This window comes from Rana temporaria, chromosome 4 (assembly GCF_905171775.1).
Source record: "Rana temporaria chromosome 4, aRanTem1.1, whole genome shotgun sequence".
NCBI lineage: Eukaryota > Metazoa > Chordata > Amphibia > Anura > Ranidae > Rana > Rana temporaria.
Window position 1 is genome coordinate 52,987,581 of NC_053492.1, and position 14,530 is coordinate 53,002,110.

Sequence of the window (14,530 nt, forward strand, 5' to 3'; positions counted from 1 at the left end):
GCAGTTTTCCAAAGATAGGCAGAATATCCGACATCTGTAAGAGACTTACACTGTCGGATCTTAGGATGCAGTACCTCAGCTTTGTGTTTTCTGCGTAAGTTTACGTTTGCATACGTAAAATTAGTTCTGCTTTTACAAAGTGTAAACTAGTTATACCTTGTAAAAACAGACCTTTTTTTCGATCGCCGCGATATTTTTTTAATTTTGAATTTTATTTTTTGGCGCGTAACTTTTTTTTTACCCGACGCAACTTTATTGTCCCGTCGCAATCCACAAAGCCCGGCGTAACGTAATTTCGCACGCTGCCCTTCGGGAAAATGACGTCACGAGCATGCGCAGTACGGCCGGCGCGGGAGCGCGCCTCATTTAAATTGTCATCGCCCCCTGCAGAAGAGGACCGCCTTGCGCCGGAGACATTTAAGTTACACGGCCTGAAATTTCTAGGTAAGTGCTTTGTGGATCGGGCACTTAGGTAGAAATTTTAAGTCAGTGTAACTTAAATGGGAAAAGATAAGTTAGGCAGGATCTTTGAGGATTTGGCCCCCTATATACAAAATATTCTTTGCAAAAATGCAAATGTAGTGCTCACAACCAAGTGAGAATAGATTGGACCAAAAAGTAAAAAAATTATGAATACCTAGAGGTGAATATATAAAAAAAACATTTTTTATAAAAATTTTAATAAATATATAGTACATGTGAATACCAATATATACCACAAGGGTGATGTGAAGGAAGTCCAATGTTAGAACTGTTCTTATTATAAAACATTGTAATAAAAAATAAAGAAAGAAAAAATGTCTTTGAGGTAGACTAAGTTAGGAAACTTGTGAGGTGAGTCATCTCAAGGCAGGAATCAGATGCACATTCTGTGGTACAATCCAATAGTGGTTTACACAGGTGAGAGGAATCACATCAAAGTATCACCCATACAGGATCAGCCAAGGCATCCAAATGGTAAATGGAGAATGTAAAAGATGGGTACTCTTACCAGATAAGGTGGACACACTCGTCAGCGACGGTGTGTCAATCAGGCCTGTAAGAGCTCCTCAAAACGATGGTAACAATGGAACAGCTTCGGATGGTGATTATCAACAATTTTCATCGGCTGTTCCATTGTTACCATCGTTTGGAGGAGCTCTTACAGGCCTGATTGACACACCGTCGCTGACGAGTGTGTTCACTTGTGTGTGCAGCTTGTTTTAATTTTTAATCGATAAGAGATTTCTGTCGTTCATTATCTTCATTTTTTTTTATATATACACCTCTAGGTATTCATAATTTTTTTACTTTTAGGTCCAATCTATTCTCACTTGGTTGTGAGCACTACATTTGCATTTTTGCAAAGAATATTTTGTATATAGGGTTCTTACCTTATGCAATTTAGCGCTGCACTTTTTTATTTTTTATTTATGTATACAACATTGTTCCATTGTTGGTGTTGGCTGCTATATCCGTTATTAATTTTTTCACAGGATTAGCGCAACTTTTTCTTTATTTTTTTTCACTACAGGAATCATGATTTGGTTCACTTGCACCCTCTTGTGGACTCTGGCTGGCAGCACTGAGATTTGTAAGTACAGTAATTAAAACAATTATTTATCTTGGCATGCCTACAAAAATAATGCATGCAGCATCATACCAGGCACATGTGTTACCAAATATGATTTGTTTAGGAGCATCTTTAGCACATACCTACATTTTGTCATTTATAAACATTGTCCTGCAGAGAAAACTTGTGGAAAGCACTTATAAATATGACCAGGAAAGATCAGGGGGTGCATCAATCTCAGATTTTAGGCTGTTTCATGAACAGTATGGAGCTACTGTTTCTTACATTAATGATGGTACTAGGTCTTTCAAGTTCCCGTATCATGGGTTTTGACAGGTTCACTGTTTGAACTCTTTGTTACTGGGGCAAGAAGTACCATTAATAATCTAACCCCAGGTCAGTCTTTTGAGCATTGGGTTAAATAATAAGATAAGCTTTTTTGATCTGTTTTCACCTGATGATCTTCCCAGTAACAAACCTCCTGTAATAGAGGGTCCCAACTCTGGATAAAGGAGCCAGAGACACATTTGGACAGCAGTATTGCAAGGCCCCGTACACACCATAGAATCCATCCGCAGATAAATCCCAGCAAATGGGTTTCAGCGGATAGATCCTATGGTGTGTACACACCAGCTGATCTTTTTCCGCGGATAAATCTCCCCTGGGATGGATTCCAGCAGATCGGATATTTGCTGACATGCACAACAAATCCATCTGCTGAAGTCCATCCCAACGGATGGATACGCTCGTCTGTACAGACTCACCGGATCCATCCGTCCAAAGGGATTCCCCGCACGCGTCGTAATGATTTGACGCATGCGTGGAATTCCTTATATGACAGCGTCGCGCCCGTCGCCGCGTCATAATCGCGGCGACGGCGCGACACGTCATCGCCAGAGGATTTCCGCGCGGATTTCAATGCGATGGTGAGTACACTCCATCGCATAGAAATCTGCGGAAATCTTTGAAAGGATTTATCCGTGGAAACGGTCCGCTGGACCGTATCCGCGGATAAATTCTCTCGTGTGTATGGGGCCTTAGTCTGGGAGTGGGTGGTGCTAGATCTACTAGCAGATTTAGATACACTAACAATTTGAAGCCAAACTCTAGCTAACACTTTATAAGCAGTTACATCATCTTTTGTTTCCTTTTTGGTTTTACATGAATAAATAAAAGCTGATTATTGAAAGTACCCTTGTCAGTGGTAGATGGTGGTAGATGGTTTTCTTGTTTATCTCAACCATGTAATTGCTACATCAGCAGAACAATTTGTTATATTAAAAAAAAAAACTACTGGCCAAATTACCAGGTGAAAATAAATGAAAGACAAAAAAAAATGCATCTAACATATCTAAGAATTGGTAAGCTGCAATATAATAAATGCTTGCTTTTGGGTTTAATACCTTTGCCTAGTTTCTGTGTGCACAGTTTTAAAATCTCTTAACATAATCTGATGAATGACAAACTAGCCATCTATTCAGCAGATCATGCTCTTACATAAGAGGGATGCTGAGGTCCTAAACTGCTGACTTGAACATGGACCACTAGTTTCTGTAGTTTACTTCAATAATATTACTGAAAACGTGTATTTTACTTGAATGCTTATAAACATTTCTAACCTCTTTAAATCACCAGGAGAAAAACAGTAGAATTTTAAACATTACTTTGGAGATCTTATTAGATTATTTTTATGTTTAATTAGATAACAATGTCGCCCTTCAGAGCCGCTCTACTCAATCTTCTACTGATTCTTTAAGCTCAACAATAAATGCCATTGATGGAAATGTGGATCCAAACTTTTGGCAAGGGTCTTGCTTCTCTACTAAGCTTGAGGCTTCACCTTGGCTGAGAGTGGATTTATTGGTAACTCATAAAATATCCCACATAATGATCACCAACAGAGGGGACTGCTGTGCAAATTACATTGATGGAACAGAAATTCTTATAGGAGACTCACTGGACAACAATGGCAATAACAATCAAAAGTATATTTCATATTTTAATTTTTCCCATAATTTCTCTTATCCCTTTTCTGATTTTTCCCCTCATCCTTTTTTTCCTCTTTTCTACTGAACCTTTAATCTGCTTCTCTTTTCCCTCTTCCCAAAACCTTCTCCACTTCTAATTGCATTCTTCTGATGATTTCTTCGTTCCTCTTGACTCTTGCTTTTCTATCCTTCCCCATCTCGTCTCTTGCCCTGCCTCATTTCATTTGTCTTCCTCTTCACTCAATCCCCATCCCCTTTCTTTGTCCAGCTGCTCTTTTTGTCCATCTTCTCTCTTCTTCTCTTTCTCCATTTTTTATTCCTCCTATGCTATCGCCCCCTTCTCTCAAGCTCTTTCTCAATACAGTATCTCTCTTTTTCTCTGCCCTCCCTTCTTCCTCAATCTCTTTTTTCTATTCTCTTGAGTCATTCTCCTCGGTATCCTTTTATTTTTTTCTGCTTCTTCTCTCCTTTCCTTTTTTTCATCCTTTGTCCTCCTTTTCTCATCTTTTCTTCCCAACTTACACCACCTCTTCCTCTTTCATTTTTTGTCTTTCTTTTGTCTCATACATGAACCAACCCCCCTGTCCTCCTCATCCCTGCCTTCCTTTTCCCTCCCACCATTTTCAGGCCACTCCTTCCTCCTATAATCTTATCTACTGCTCTCCTTTCTGTTCTTTCCTCTCATTGCTTGCCCTTCTCTCCATTCCTTCCCTTCTCTCTTTTTTTTTTTCAGAATCAAAGTTTATTCAAAAAAAATTGTAACAAATAGTTGACAATAGGTATTGAGGGATAAAGGAGCAAAGAAAGCGCAATACAACAAACTCTTGCCAAATATAAGTAATATACAATTGTAAGAAAAAGGGATGTTTTCCATTTTGAGTTTATAGTATTGATTTATGTATATTTTAACAAGAGGACGGGAGCAGGGTGGGTGGGAGGGTTGGGGGGAGAGGTGAGAGAGAAAAAAAAAGGGGGGAGGGGGGGGAGTAAGAGGGCAAAGGCATATGGACGCTCACAAAATATTCGCAAACATTTTGTATAACAATCCCTTCTCACCTTTCTACCTCTTGCTGTACTCCCTGTAGTCCTATCCTCGTCTTCATTATCATCTTACCCCTTCTTCTCCTCTTATCCCTGGCATTCATTCATTTCTTTCCATTCCCATCTTGACCCTTCTTTCTTTTATGAGCTGCCCTTCTTTTTTCTCTTTCCCTATACTCCTTACCCACCTCTGCCCTCTGTTCCCTCCTTTGTCCATTCTAAAATTGCCCTCTCTTCCCTTCTTTTCCCTTTCTCTTCCCATTCCATCCCCTTCCCATTCCCTCCCCTTCCCTTTAACTTCTCTTCCCCTTCCCTTTTCTTTCCTCCATTTATCCCTTGCCCTCCTTTCTTCTACTTCTCTTCCCATCTTACTCTCCACTCCTCTCCTCTCGATCTTACCATCCTGCGTTTTTATTTTATTTTCTATATTAATAGTTTTTTTTTCACCTCATCTGCTCTACTACTAATTTTGCTTCCTTTTGGAAAAATAAAACATGGCCAACAAACTTTTTATTCTCCACATTTATTGTAATGTTTTTTTTCTGTGTGTGCAGATGTGCTACAGTTTCATCAATACCACTGGGTGGCACTCTGACTTATAATTGCTTCGATACAAAGGGACGATATGTGAATTTGATCCTACGGGGAAAAACAGGGTATCTCACATTATGTGAACTTCAGATCTATGGAGTACCTGTGACTGAGGGTGACAGAACTGAAAGTAAGTTGCTCAATGTTGAAATTTTACCTCACAATTGGGTGATTTTTCTTTAATTTTGTATCATGCCTCTAGCATAAAATCCTCCAGTGAGGACATGGGCTCACCTGCTGTCAGGGCCTGGACATAAACCTGGGTCCCCTGGCAATGATTCTTCTCCCTGAGCTACCTGAGATGCTGGACAGCACCCTGTCTGATCCTTTGGACAATCATGCCTTGTTCCTTAACTTCTACTGAACCTTGAACTCTTTGCTCCTCCCATGAACTTACTTATTTAAGCCATGTCTCTGCAGTTTCTGTTTAGCAGATTATTCTGTCAGGATCAGGGGTCAGACTCAGAAACCAGTAGCTATAGTAGTAGGGGACTCCCACCGACCAGCAGTATATGTGTGCAAGCAGGTCACCTTGTGGATGATGCATGCGGAGGTGCGGAGTCTAAGTACTAACTGGTGTTCAACAGAGCTCCTGATGGTGGAAATGTGTTTTGCTGTGTGTTATTACCAGGTCGCAATCCTCAGGATCGCCCCATCAAGAGGTGAGCAATCCGGGGTCCAGTAACAGATATAGCAGGTAAAGATCAAACAGAAGCATAGTCAGTACACAAGCCAAGGGCCAGTAATAAGTAGACTGTAATATTTTGTTTCGGAATTTCGTTTTCGTCCGAAAAATAAATTTATTTAGTTTCTCTGGAAATTCGTTTTTATTTGTTTCTTAAAAAAAATGCATTCGTCCAAAAATCCAAATTAATTAAGGTTGAATCTGTCATTTAAGGCTTATGGTTTCCGTAGAATGTTCTAAGAAGATTTGACGAAGCAGCTAAACTGTTCGACGCTGCAATTGTACATTTCCAGTCGAATACTCCGCCCACAAGCTATAGTAGAATTCTAATGTTGTATGACTAGTAATAATTCTATTTATTAATCATTATTATTAATTATTAATTATTATTACTAGTCAACCAACATTAGAATTCTTCTGTAGCCTATGGGCAGAGCATTTGAGCATAAATGTCTGTTTGTGGCAATCGTATGATTTTAGCTGCTTCGTCGAATCTTCATGTCTCTATAATGTAGAATCTTTTCTCTCGATGTCGAATAAACTTGGACTAATAGAGTTAGATTAGGCACATTCGACCGCATGTTCGATAGAAACAGATCGCTATTGTCACCGTCATGTCGAATCTTCTATCTATATTGCACTAAAGCATTTTTTATGTTGGACCTTTCGGATTTCGGATTCTGCACGTTCGTTCGCAAAAATCCACAAAATTCGGACGAAAATGCATTTGGACGAAAACGAATGCACATGTCTAGTAACAAGTGTTTGCAGGTTGGGATCATGCAGAGCCATAGTCGAGGAACAAGCCAAAGGTTGGTAATGAGTGGTAGCAAAAATAATGGACAGCAGCAGGACAGACAAGAGCAAGATATTGGCTGGAGAGAGCACAATAATCTGGCAGACTGGAAGTGCAGAGACATGGCTTAAATCAGGAAGTTCATGAAGCAAAGAGTTCAAGGTTCAGCAGAAGTCAAGGAACAAGGCAGGGCTGTCCAATGGATCAGATGGGTCCCATACCTCCCAATTTTTTTGAGATGGGAATGAGGGACAACTATCAGCAAAAGTATGCAGGCATAGGACACACCCCTTGCCACGCCCCCTTAAAGGGGCCTTGTACAAAAAAACAAGATTGGTTAAACCCACAAGTGCTTTTTTTACCACTACTATTCTTTTATATTGGCTTTTGGAATTTACAAATGCAGCAATTTAGAAATCAGATGAAAGGTTTAGCACTGGGAATGACTTTTTGATAGATAAAAAGTGCATTTTATAAACTGTACATCTATATAGATCAGACCAAAATGAGGGACAAATGAGGAGTAATGAGAGACAGAGGAACATCAGGGACAGTCCCTCGAAATCAGGGACAGTTGGGAGCTATGGGGTCCTGTCCAGCATCTCACATAGCTCAGTGAGAAGTGTCATTGCCAGACACAGCAGGGGTTTCAGGTCCAGGCCCTAACACCTGCCTTCCCAATGTTGACCCACCCTGTAGCTGCACTTAAAAAACACACAGATGTTCTCTATAACATAGCAAATTTGCAATGTTTGAGATGTTTTGTAGTGTAGGCCAAATGTAAAGCTTACCTACTGTATATTCAAACATTTAAAAAGAGTAAATCTCAAATGGAGAGATAGACAGCAATAAAAAGCAGGCAAGGGTTTTAAAATGACCCCACTCCATTGGCAGGAAATGTATTCATTGCACTTATATCCCTGTTTAGTGCAGTTATTTCCCCTTACTTCCAGTGCCAGTGATCATGTTGTAACTTGGTCAGGAAATGAGGGAAAGAGTCCTTTACAAGTTCACAGTCATTAACAAAAACCTGACTGAAGTTCTATTCTCTCCTTACTTATTTAAAGCTAAAAAAAGTTTTTGGGGATCTAGCTTATGTAATTTAAATTGAAAACATAGATATATAATTTGGAAAAAGTTAATTAATGTATTTAGTTTTGAGATCATATACAGAGAAAAAAAAATACAATGTTCATATGAGATATTTTGGACATGATTGCCTACAAATTGAAATTCTAAGTACAAGAATAGGATGCCAATGGGCAGTTTAAATAGCTTCCCTTTAAGCCCAGTGTTTCAGTAGTAAGAAAAAGATCAATACAGCTTGGCATCATGTAATTATTTGTTCTCTTTTTTTTACCAGATACAAATCTTGCCTTTTATGGCCGTGCAACTCATTCCACAAATTTTAACGCTTTGAGCTCAGCACTGAATGTCATAGATGGCAATACAGATCCAATCTACAGCCAGGGGTCTTGCTTTTCTAGTGTCAACCAGCTTTCACCTTGGTTGAGAGTGGATTTGTTAGCAACATATGAAATTTCCCACATAATGATCACTAACAGAGGAGACTGCTGTGCTGAGTACATTAACGGAGTAGAAATACTTGTCGGAGACTCCTTGGCCAACAATGGGAACAATAATCCAAGGTGAACTTATTCTTGCCAAAACCTTTCCTACTCCTCATCCACTTTTCCTCCAGCCTCTGCTCTTTGTCCTCCACCTCCTTTTCCTCCTATTTTTTTCCACCTTTAACTCCTTCCACTTCAGCTTTTATTCCCTGCTCTCCTATTCTAGTTTAATTGTCTCCTTTGTTTAATACAGTTTTTATTTTTTATGAATTCTCTTGATTCAGATGTGTTCAAATCGCTTCAATACCACTAAGTGCCACTAACACCTTCCGTTGTCCTAATATGAAGGGACGATATGTGAATTTAATCCTGCGTGGAAAAACAGGATACCTCACATTTTGTGAAATTCAGATCTATGGAACACCTGTGCCCAACGATGAACACATCATCTGCTTAAGAAAAGGTACAAATGAAGATACAAGAATAGTGTAATGTAAGGACCACATTAAACACCAGCTCCTACACAGGCCCCTACACACTAGGGCCCAGATTCTCAAAGGAGATACGACGGCGTATCTCCAGATACGCCGTCGTATCTCTGAGTCTGAGCGGTCGTATCTATGCGCCTGATTCTTATAATCAGTTACGCATAGATTTCTATTAGATCTGACCGGCGTAAGTCTCTTACACCGTCGGATCTTAACTGCATATTTACGCTGGCCGCTAGGGGCGTGTACACTGATTTACGCCTAGAAATATGTAAATCAGCTAGATACGCAAATTTACAAACGTACGCCCGGCCGACGCAGTACAGATATGCCGTTTACGTTAGGCTTTTCCCAGCGTAACGTTACCCCTGCTATATGAGGCGTACATGCGGCGTACCAATATTACCCATGTGGAAGAAAAATATATTTTAAATATATTTAAAAAAAACATTCTTAATATATTTTTCTCAAATATATTGCCATATATTTGAAATGCTACAATTTTGACCAGATTCAATATATTTCAAAAATATATTTTAATATATTTGTGAATATATTTTTCGAAATGCATTGTGAAATATGTTGCAAATATATTCATAAATATATGTTAAATGTACTTCTGAATGCATTTAGCAATATATTTATGCAACCATAAATATATTGAAATGTGCATTTTGGAATGCATTGTGAATATATTCAGAAATATATGCTAAATGCATTCAGAAGTACATTTTACATATATTTCTGAATACATTCACAATGCATTCCAAAATGCACTTTGCAATATATTTATGGCTGCAAAAATATATTGCTAAATGCATTCAGAAGTACATTTAACATATATTTATGAATATATTTGCAACATATTTCACAATGCATTCCAAAATATATTCACAATGAAATATATTTTTTGAATATATTGAATATGGCCAAAATTGTAGCATTTAAAATATATGGCAATATATTTGGGAAAAATATATTAAGAATGTTTTTTTTAAAATATATTTTAAATATAAATGTAAATGTACTTCTGAATGCAAAATTTAAAAAAATACATTCCTATTACATTTTGAAATGCTGTGTATTTAAATATTGTATTTTATATATTGTAGGCCTATAAAACCAGCAAACATTTGTAAATAAAAACAATAACACAGTACAATACACACAACTTTATTATCATGTAAATATACAAAAACTACAACACAGGGAATAGAAAGTGGTGTTAACTGTGGTAAATGACATTAATGACATAGAAGTTTGTGGTATTCTGCTGAGGTTCCTGATGTTTCCCTTCAGGTGATATTTCAACGCCGCAATTTTTCTCGTAACAGCGTCACTGATCACACCTTATGAAGTCCCAGGAAACTTTGCCAAAGTAGCAGCTTTAAAAAGTAAATGGAAAATATTAGACTTAATAGATTTTCCCTGTGAATCAAAAGCCATATAAGACCCTTTTCACACTGCAGCGCTGCTAAAGCTCCAGCGGTTTTGCAGTGTTTTTGTAGCACTTTTTAGGCGTTTTTTTTTTTTTTTAAAAAGGGAATAAGGAAACGTTTTTAATGCACTTTTAAGGTGCTTTGGAAGTGCTGCCCATTAATTTCAATAGGCAGGTGCGTTTTAGGAGCGCTATGTATAGCGCTCCCAACCCGCCCCAGATGCTGCTTGCAGGACTTTTTCTAATGTTGCGCAAGCGCACCGCCCCAGTGTGAAATTACTCATTGCACTGAAAGGGATGCAGTTTTATGAGCTTTTTAGAGGCTATTTCTAGCTCTAAAACGCCTGAAAACTGCCTCAGTGTGAAAGGGGTCTAACAGATGCAGCTGAGTAAATAAAACTAACAATATTAAGCATGTATAAAAACATAAAAATGTTGTAGACTTTTCAAAAATCTGTATAAAAATCAACATCTTGCCTACAACTTGCCTTATTAGTTCAGACTACTACCAGACTGAACAAGATATATCATTTTGACACAACAGTCAAATTGGCTTACAGTCTACATGTCAAAGCTGATGTTTTCTTAGGGGTAGATCCACATACATTTAGTTCGGCGTAGCGTATGTGAGATACGCTACGCCGATGTAACTTACATTTGGCTGCTTTGAATCCTCAAAGAATTTGCGCCGTAAGTTACGGCGGCATAGTGTATCTCTGGCGGCGGAATTCAAATCGGCTATTAGGGGGCGTGTTTCATTTAAATGAAGCGTGTCCCCGCGCCGAATGAACTGCGCATGCATTGTCCCGAAATTTCCCACCGTGCATTGCGCTAAATGACGTCGCTAGGACGTAATTTTTTTTACTTAGACATGAATTACGTACATTCCGATTCACGGACTACTTACGCAAAAGAAAAAAGAATACAAAAATATTCAAATTAAACGCGGGAACGACGGCCATACTTAACATGGCAATTCTAACTATACGCCGCAAAACAGTAGCTTTAACTATACACCAGAAAAAGCCGACTACAGACGACATAAAAGAACGCGACGGCCATGCGTACGTTCGTGGATCGTCGTAAATAGCTAATTTGCATACTCGACACGGAAAACGATGCGAACTCCACCCAGCGGACGCCGAAGTATTGCATCTAAGATCCGGAGGCGTACGAAGCCGTACGCCTGTCGGATCTAACCCAGATGCCGTTGTATCTTGGTTTGAGGATTCAAACTAAAGATACGATGCAGGAAATTTGAAAGTACGCCGGCGTACTCTCTATGTGGATCTACCCCATAGAGTCTAACTGTACACTGTACACTCCATCTGTCAGCCGCTTCGAGGCACCGCCTTAAAAGTTACTTTTTATTGAAGTGCTTGTAAAGACACAAGGGTAAAAAAATACTTCTGTGTGCAACAGCCCCCCTATACTTACATGAGCCCCCTCTCGATCCAGCGATGTCCACGAGAGCCTTGTCTCTCCAGGGACTTGCACTGCTGATTGGCTTTCTGTAGCGGTGGGAGCTATTGGCTCCCAGTGCTGTCAATCACAGCCAGTGAGCCAATTAGGAGATGGGGCCAAGGTAAGGCTCAGTGTGTGATTGGACACACAGAGCTCTGGTTCAGGAGCACTGGCATGGGACCTGAGAAGAGAAGGATCTGAGCTGCTCTGTACAAAAACCCTTACACAGAGCAGGTAAATAGGAGTAGAACATGTTTGATATTAAAAAAAAGACAAAGTTTTAATGTTTCGGTACCAAAAGAAAACCTACCTGTTTAGGCCTTGAGTACGACACTTGACAAGGAGATAAGCTCAACTCTTCAGACGGGACAGAAGGTGATGCACACGATACACCCACACAGGATGAACTTCCACCATCATTCTTCGGTGCTATTAGCTGTGCTCTTGTTGTTTTCAAAGTATCCATTACGCCAGGCAACTCTATGGAAATGCATAAAAACTTTTTACGTAACATAATGACCTCACTATATCCATTCATTTCATTTGTTAGAAATTGATAACTTGTGGAAAAATGTACTTTTACATGATTAGAGGGTTTCCTCCAGTCTGCTGCTGACCCCCCCCCCCCCCCCCCCACTAGATCAAAAATATTCCAGGAGGGTTTCACCCAAGGTAAAAGTAAGGATGTTCCACAAAACAAAAATCCTACTTGTGTATATAGTATATAGTTACCTCAGTGTACTCACTGATACTATAATGAATGTAGTACAGTAAACTCCCAGTTACCCAACTATCCCCATTGGTACTGTTGTTTCAGGTTGCTTGAGAGCTAATAGTAACTCTCAAGCATCCACCTCATATTGCACCCTGACCCCCTCCCACTTAGCAGCTAAAGGGGGTAGGGATTGGGGGCAGGGTTTTACAACCCCCAAATTCACATGTGAATGAGCCTTAAAAGTGCTATTGCCAAATGCAACTAAGGGCTCATTCACAAGTGCGGTATGCAATGCTCCAATGCGCCTCTGAGAAATTCTGCAAGGTGGTGAGGAGGCAAAATGTTTACACCAATAATTGCAGTGAAAGGCATGTGATTGCAGTGCGGTAGTATGGCAATTATAGGTTTTAGTCAGGTGTGGGGAGGCAACACTGGAAGACACTGTGCCCTGTGGTCTTTGACTTCTCCCATGTTGTTCAGGTAGATCTCCACCTCTCTAAGGTTGCCTAACTCTGCCTTAAAACACTGTAGAATAAAAGGGCAAATGATTGGTCAAAGAGAAAATAAAGATAAACAAAAATAAAAAATTACAAAGGCAGCAGTACTGGTGGAATAACACACAATAAATTGATAAAAAATGAAAAGACTGCGCCAATATAAAAAATTCAATTGAAATTAAAAAATGTCACCAATACCAAGTCACATTGAAAGATTGGCATCCAGGGGCTGATATGCCAAAAACAGTGCACAATAATTAACCAAAACAAAAAATCAGAGTGCACGGAAAAATGTGTATATAAATTCACAAAATGAATGTCCAATTATATGTATAAACAATGAGAGGTTAATACGCCAAATCAGTGATCCCAAAATTGTATGCCAACAGCACACAATTGGCAAACCAAACCTCAAAAGTTCTTAATGATATCACCACAAAACTCAAACACTGATGACCAAATGAATAATGAAGGATGATGCAGATATGATGATCAGATACACAGGGCCGCCATCAGGAATTATGGGGCCCCTTACACAGCTTCAGGCATGGGCCCCCTGGAGAAGAGAACCGGGGGGGGGGTGCTGCCGCCTAAGATTGAGAAGCAGGGAGGCTGCCACGAATTGAGAAGTGCCCCCCACTTTACAAAAAAATTTGAAATAAAGAAAAATATATATAAAAAAGGGGGTAGCCATCCGGGGCCCTGGGGACCTCTGACTGGGCCCTTTAATAAAAATAAAAAATATATAAAAAATATATATTTAAATGTATTTATTTTTAAAAAGGGGGGTTGCCATCTGGGGCCCTGGGGACCTCTGGGCCCTTTAATAAAAAAAAAAAAAAAAAATATATATATATATATATATATATATATATATATATATATATATATATATATATATATATATATATATACATATACACACACACACACACATTTTTTTTTTTAGAAACAGAAATTACAAAAAAAGGGGGGTTTCCATCCGGGACCTCTGGGCCCTTTAATAAAAAAAATAAACCTCTGGGCCCTTTAATAAAAAATAAATAAATAAAAAAATATAAAAAAATAAACATTTATTAAAAAAAAGGGGGGGTTGCCATCCAGGGCCCTGGGGACCTCTGGGCCCTTTAATAAAAAATAAATAAAAAAAGGGGGGTTTGCCACATGGGGACCTCTGAGCCCTTTAATAATAAAAAAAAAAAAATATATATATATATATATAAAATAAATAAAATAATATAAAAAATAAGCTAAAAAAATGTATAAAAAAAGGGGGGTTGACATCCGGGGCCCTCTGGGCCCTTTAATAATAATAATAATAATAATAATAATAATATAATATAATATATATATATATATAAAAATAAAAGAAATAAAAAATATATAAAAAAAAAAATTATAAAAAAGGGGGGTTGTCATTCAGGGCCCTGGGGACCTCCGAAATCCTAAAAAATTAAATAAAAATTGGCCCTTTAACCACTTCAATACCGGGCTTTAAAACCCACTTCCTTCCCGGGCCTATTCTGGCACTTCTTTCCTACATGTACAAATCATCATTCTTTTGCTAGAAAATTACTCAGAACCCACAAACATTATATATGTTTTTTTAGCAGACACCCTAGGGAATAAAATGGCGGTCATTGCAACTTTTTATCTTGCACCGTATTTGCGCAATAATTTTTCAAACGGCTTTTTTTTGTAAAA

At 38.7% G+C, this 14,530-nt stretch overlaps 1 protein-coding gene across 1 annotated transcript in view; it reads left to right on the forward strand.

The window, feature by feature from the left end:
• The first annotated feature begins 1,453 nt into the window (after positions 1-1,453).
• LOC120936214 overlaps positions 1,454-14,530 on the forward strand; it is a 28,074-nt gene continuing 14,997 nt past the window's right edge. Inside the window, exons 1-5 of the mRNA XM_040348404.1 lie at positions 1,454-1,573; positions 3,255-3,537; positions 5,136-5,302; positions 8,017-8,302; positions 8,509-8,687. Coding sequence (XP_040204338.1) covers positions 1,519-1,573; positions 3,255-3,537; positions 5,136-5,302; positions 8,017-8,302; positions 8,509-8,687 — 970 coding nt within the window. The 5' untranslated portion in view covers positions 1,454-1,518. The remainder of the gene's footprint in view (positions 1,574-3,254; positions 3,538-5,135; positions 5,303-8,016; positions 8,303-8,508; positions 8,688-14,530) is intronic.